At 40.4% G+C, this 6,190-nt stretch overlaps 1 protein-coding gene across 1 annotated transcript in view; it reads right to left on the bottom strand.

Moving 5' to 3' along the window:
- Window positions 1–1,756: 1,756 nt before the first annotated feature.
- LOC140171939 (death-associated protein kinase 1-like) overlaps window positions 1,757–6,190 on the bottom strand; it is a 238,219-nt gene continuing 233,785 nt past the window's right edge. The window contains 4 exon segments of the mRNA XM_072195283.1: window positions 1,757–3,542; window positions 3,545–3,689; window positions 4,444–4,632; window positions 5,783–6,042. Of these exon segments, the coding sequence (XP_072051384.1) occupies window positions 2,473–3,542; window positions 3,545–3,689; window positions 4,444–4,632; window positions 5,783–6,042 (1,664 nt within the window). The 3' untranslated portion in view covers window positions 1,757–2,472.

Raw genomic sequence — 6,190 nt, 5'->3', positions numbered from 1 at the left:
TTTAAGAAATTGTTTGTGTTTGGATACTTTTTGCGTGCAGTATAGTTTACTGACGAGTTAATAATCTGAGTATACTCTATTATCCTAATACGTTATTGTCTGAAACAAATTGATAACATATGCACAGTTTGGCACATTGTGTGTGAGTTTTGGACTGCTAGGCTTAAAACATTGGCACATGGCTTTGGTATAAAAATGTTTAAATGGTTGTGATCTTATACAAATTCTGACTGCCTGCCTATAATGAATGGGATAGTAAAACTATATCATGGGGTTCAATTTTGAATTTGCCTTGTGAAATGGAACAGTCAAATATTACTGAATGATCTAGTTTTACTATTGCATGATTCATGTAGACGCCAATCAAATGATTTAAATCTATGATTATGAGTTATGACATACATTTCATTATTATCAACATTTATTTGTTTGTTACTATAGATGTTAAATCAAAAGCATAAATTGGAATATTCCAGTTGAAATCAGTACACCCATGACATGATCTTAATGTCACACACAGGGAGTGTAAATTTCAAATGGAGTCACCCATTCAGGTAACCCCATCTGAAATTCACACCCCCTGTGTGGGAGATTAAGGTGATGTCTTTCATAGAGAGTATGTGAATTTCAACAGGAATATCCCAAAGTCATTATGTGAGTGCAAGAAAGCAGCACTTCTAATTCTTGTCTTTTGTATCAATGTAAAGATGATAATTCTGGGCAGGCACTAGTTGAGACGCTTCATAACCAGGACAACTGTCATCATCTGGGTAACCAATCAAAATAGAGCTTTTAGATCTCTCAGCAATTTTAAGCTCAATCCCCTTCAGTCCTACTGACTACTTCTTACCACATCTCTGATTGGCTCAAGACATGACACAGTTTGTCCACTCTGAAGTACAAAGTGATAACGTGCGCGTAAACAGTAAACAATGCGCATTGCTGCGTCTCTGCTGCACGCCTTCAAAGTCGGCACAATGTATGCGTTCATGTCCATACTTTGTACTTCAGAGTAGATTGACTGTAAAGCCTTCTTTGTAACCAATCCAAATAGTTGGCCATGGGGTTCAATTGTCCTGTTTGGTATAAGCTTATGGTACAAATATAGCAATATTTGGCAGTGATAAAGCCTGTACAGCAGTAATCTCTCAATATAAATGTATAATTACTTTAAATCTTAAATACAGCCTTAGGATATAAATCGTTTAAAGGTGCACCAGATTGATAGCCTCATCCCACTGTACCTCATCAAAATGCAAATTTCAGGTGAAAGCTCATATGTTTCTCATAATCCCAGTGACATTTTACACCTATTCTATGTTTTGTTAATGCGGTATATACAAAAACATGTTAGTTGGGTGTTATCACCCTGAAAGTTGTATATTGTTCTATGGACCACTAGGATTGACATTTTTGCTTCTAGAGTCCAAATTGCTAGAGAAATCCAACTCAAAACTTGTAATTTGAATGTTGGGACTCAATAGGGAGTTTTCAATTCCCATGCCGGATGGTTCTGCAACAGTAAAACACCAAACGTTGTCGCCGCGATGGTGGTCAGACTCTTTGTGTGTTGTAGAATTTGGACGACAACGTTTGGTGTCTTACCGTTGCAGAACCATATCCATCGTGGAAATCAAAACTCCCAAATAAATATGAAGTAGAAAACACAACAGACCACAATCTGGTCAGGCACCTTGAAATTAACAGCCTTTAATATCCTAAATATAGTTAATGATGACATTTTTATTTCAAACTCAAGTATGATCTCTTTTCAATGCATTGAGTTGCAGACTACATATGTACAGATAGTTGACTTTGTTGTGATCAATACAGCCCAACCTCCCTTATCTGAACATATGGATCTCTCTGTTATCGGGTTGTGTGCTCTCCATACGCAACTTGTTTGTAATGCTTGGACACCTAAATTTCATACTTGAAGCATTTATAAGGACATACATATGTTTGATACATCACTCACACACCATACTTCAGTGTAGTGAGTAAACCTTTTGTCTCAATGTTAGCATTTAATGCAGAATTACACATAATTCACTTATCCAGATTACTCACTATCCAGCCAATACTTGGTCCCATCATGGCTGGATAAGAAGAGGTTGGACTGCATATACTTGCAGCCAGAAAAGATATCTTACCCTTCCCAGAATCCTTTGCAACATGATACATCACCTCGTTACATCAAATGACACTCCCATTACTTTGTAGTACAGGTTCCCTTTGTTTTGTTTTGAGAATAGACTGGCTAAACATGGGTCGATACTATAAATATGATCTTGAGGTGCTCTTTTCATTGAGGTACTTTTTGTTACTATCGACCATTTTGCACTAGATCAATACAGAAAATTGAAATGAAAGAAATGCATTGTGGGAAGTGGTAAGATATCTTCCTTGCTTTACTGTGTATACTTGTCAATGGTTAGGTAAGTCCTGCCTCCTCCTCCTCCTCATGGTGATTTACCTGGATACCACAGTGCTGCTGGAATTGTTTGAAGTTGACGGTTCTTTTATATTTACCTCCTCGATGGCTCTTGGGTCAGGCAAGAACTTGTATATAGGGGCGCTTTTCAAGATCACTCGAGCGGCATCCTCACGGCCCAAGCTGTTGAGTTTAGTGATCAGCACCCCTACTGTACACTGTGGATCATTTCCCCATTCTTGCAAAGTACGTTCTGTGGGACTGTCCGACTCCTCTTGGTTGCGCTGGCAATTTGGCGAGTCTAGAAGGGGCACTTTGTCGACAAGGCCTACTGAAAGTGCTAACAGGCACCAGTCTTTTCCCATTGGGTCAGGTGGGTCAAGGAGCATGCTCAGTTGGCGTCTAGTCAGGGCAGGAAGATCCGACATATGCAGATCCACCCCTGTAATAGTGTTCGATTCCACTGAATTGCTTCCGAAACAGAACAGGTCGGTGAAGCTCTCCTTCTCTCCTGTGATTTCGTTAAGCAGATACGCTTCTTGCTCAAGTTGCGCCTTGAAGATATGCTTTGGTTCGTACACCATGACGTATTTCTCATGATTGCGTAGCTGTATGGGACTGAGAACATCTTGGTTGATGAGTAGGCCTGGGTACGACTCCATGCCTACTTGAGTTACTAGATGTATGAGATCCTCCATGAATATAAAGCAGCCTTGTCTGCTGTCATTTAGTCCTCGTACTCGGATCTCGACACTCTGCCCTTCGTCGGTGACAACTAGTAACGCTTCCATGTTCCCACTCACACATTTAGCACCATCTTTCCACAGGACAAGATCCATATCTGGATCCTCCACATCCTGTTGGAAATTCCTTCTCAGCGATAGCTGCACTCTTGGAAACAACCCCAACGGCAACAAGGTGTTGTAGTCCGCCACCTGTATTCTCACACCGCCGTATACACTCACGTTGCCGTTCTCATCTTCCTTCTCCCAGATTCCAATCGGAGCGGTTCCCCTCATGAGTGACGGGAATTCACACACTGTCCCTTGGATGCAGATATCCATGGCTTCCAGAAGCTGTACAATGTCCGAAGCATCCGTGTCAGGAACATGGTCTGGATATAATGCACGCTGTACTGGCCATATGGTTGCTCCACCATATCTTGGGATAGTAGCTGACCGATGACGTGCGACAGTAGCCATCTTGGTTCTATCAGGATGATCTCCTGCAGTAACTCTCCCATGAAGCATTGCACCTGAAAGTAAGAATTCACAAAGAAAGATTCTGTTAGCATCTAAGAACACCAGATTTAAAATACCAATTATGAATATCAACAGCCTAAAATACACCATGTGATGTACATATCACGTATGTGAAATTTGACATTTCATAGCCAGACTAAACCATGACATATCTTTTAAACACACATGCAACAGGAAAGGATTATGTTCTTTAATGCGCAAATAACCAATTTCACACTCTTAATGGATTTGTGCATCTATCAGGAACTACCCTTCTGTTATGCCTTATACAGCCTTCAGAAATTTATGAGCCGAAGGTCACAGTCTACATTCATCAGTGAATATCAAAAGAGAAGCTAGTTTGATCTCGGTGTGTCAAAAAATGATTGGTTCGCATATTTCATTTCAAATTTCATAACCCTATTTTGTCTTAATTTTTGAACACTTGCAGTGAGCACATGAGACCCTCAGTGGACTATTCCAATTAAAGTCCACATTCTCTTCCAGAGGGAATATGAATTTCATATTTCATTCCATATTAACCAACTCTATTTGATACTCACCCTCCCTCTGTGGAAGAGTTGCATTTCAGAGGGTGTATGAAATTCAATTGGAGCTGCCTAATGTGTTCATTCCATTTGAAATGCATACTAACCTTGTGGAAGATATTTCAAAAATCTTCCATTGGGTAGCATGGATTTAAAATGGAAGAGCCCAGTGAATATGTAAATAAGGTATTAAGGTCAAGCATTGCTTGTAGACACCTACCTCCCCCATGTAGTGTAATTGTCTCATAATCTCTCTCAGATGTAAATCCCCTGCCAGTGGATTGATCTGGGAATGCACCAAGTCAACAAACTGAGTCCACGTCAGCACTGGAAAGTTAACAAAGTTCTTCCTCCATGCTGGTAGCGCTGATATGACGGCCTCACATAGCACTGAGAGGCCGGATTCATGCTACAAGGGATGAAAATGAGCAAAGAATAGTGATTATATGATAGTCTTATGATGGTTTCATACTTTCTGCTGCTTGCCGCTGAGCGGTGTGATGCTTCATCATGCCGGCACACCGCTGAGTGGCAGCAGCATGACTCTGAAAGCCACTCTTGCCACTCAGCACCGCTCCAAAATCGTATTTTGTTCTCATATACGTCAGAGTGGCACCGCTCCGAGTTGATTTGAATTCAACTCCCAACGGTGCTGCAGCCGCGGCAAAGCGGTAGAATGATCAATATATCGGCTTGCCACTAGTCACCGCTAGCGTTTATGGTGCGACTGCGCAGTGAAGTAAAATCATCAAAGTATGAAACCAGCATTACATAATACTGATAGGCCGCACTCTTGCTAAAGGGATGAGCAAAGAACAAATGATTTGTCAGGGGCTGTGCAATAATTATATGTTGGAACAGGGGAAATTTCAAAATGGCCTCTCAAAAATTGCTTATCACCCCCTCTTGGCCTGCCAAAAACACCTTGCCCCCATCTCAGCCTGCCAAAAAATCCAAGCCCCCCCCCTTGCATATGTGAAAAATTTTAAGCGAGCATAGTGAACAGGAAACTTTGCATATTAGAATGTTTCAGTACTATTTCTTAAGCCTCTTTAGGGCATTTTATTTAACAGCTACAACATGAATGCATGTCAAAAATCTCTTGCACTCTCCTTTTCGACCTACTAAAAATGGCCAAGAACATTCATATTCATACAAACCTTGATTTAAGAATATCTTTTGCTGTGATAGCTAGGTTATTTTATCATTGCTTAAAGTAAGAACAAATTATCTTGCCAATCCAAAACAAAATCCTATTTGTATCTATCCACCACAAATGTGCATAATGTCAACAAAGCTTGATTTGAGATATGACCCATTGAAACTCTCAAAAAAAAACCAATAGAAAACAAAGGATTTCCCAACTCTCTTACTGATTTGTTACTACCTTGTAAACAAGCAACATGGTCACATAATTATATCATTGTAATGTAAAGTTTATTTTGAGGAAAAGTTTCCTGTTCAATATCTCAAAAAGGGAATATGCTGATATTTATACAGCCCATTTGCGATGGACGGTCACATTTGTAGGGAATCCTTAGTATCCATCCATGTCTCACCTTGAGTATAGCATTTCTCAGGTTTGACAGATGCGTTCTCAGCAGCTTGACGTCTCTACTCTGTGCGTTGTTGCAGTCTACCACAAACAACATCTCGCATATGTCAAAGAGTTTGCCAAACACCTTCTTGATCTGGTAGAGGACAATGTTCCCTTCTCCGCTGATGAGTTCACCTGTTGATAGCCTTGGACATGTGCGTTGGTCGGCGTGTGTTGCAACTAGGGCTATCTTCATCTGCTGACTGTATTTGCCTGAATGACCTGCAGAGATGGGACGGATTAGTTAGAGATTAAAAAACTGCCCAACTTCTACAAATCAGGATATTAGAATCAAAGGACCTAGCTATGTCCTTGTATAATTTTTGTTTGTTTTTTTGTTTGATGGGTTGTTTCTTATAGTTGCTGATAG

This window comes from Amphiura filiformis, chromosome 15 (assembly GCF_039555335.1).
Source record: "Amphiura filiformis chromosome 15, Afil_fr2py, whole genome shotgun sequence".
Lineage (NCBI taxonomy): Eukaryota > Metazoa > Echinodermata > Ophiuroidea > Amphilepidida > Amphiuridae > Amphiura > Amphiura filiformis.
Note: the sequence above shows the minus strand (reverse complement) of the source record. Positions and strands in the feature narration are given on the sequence as shown.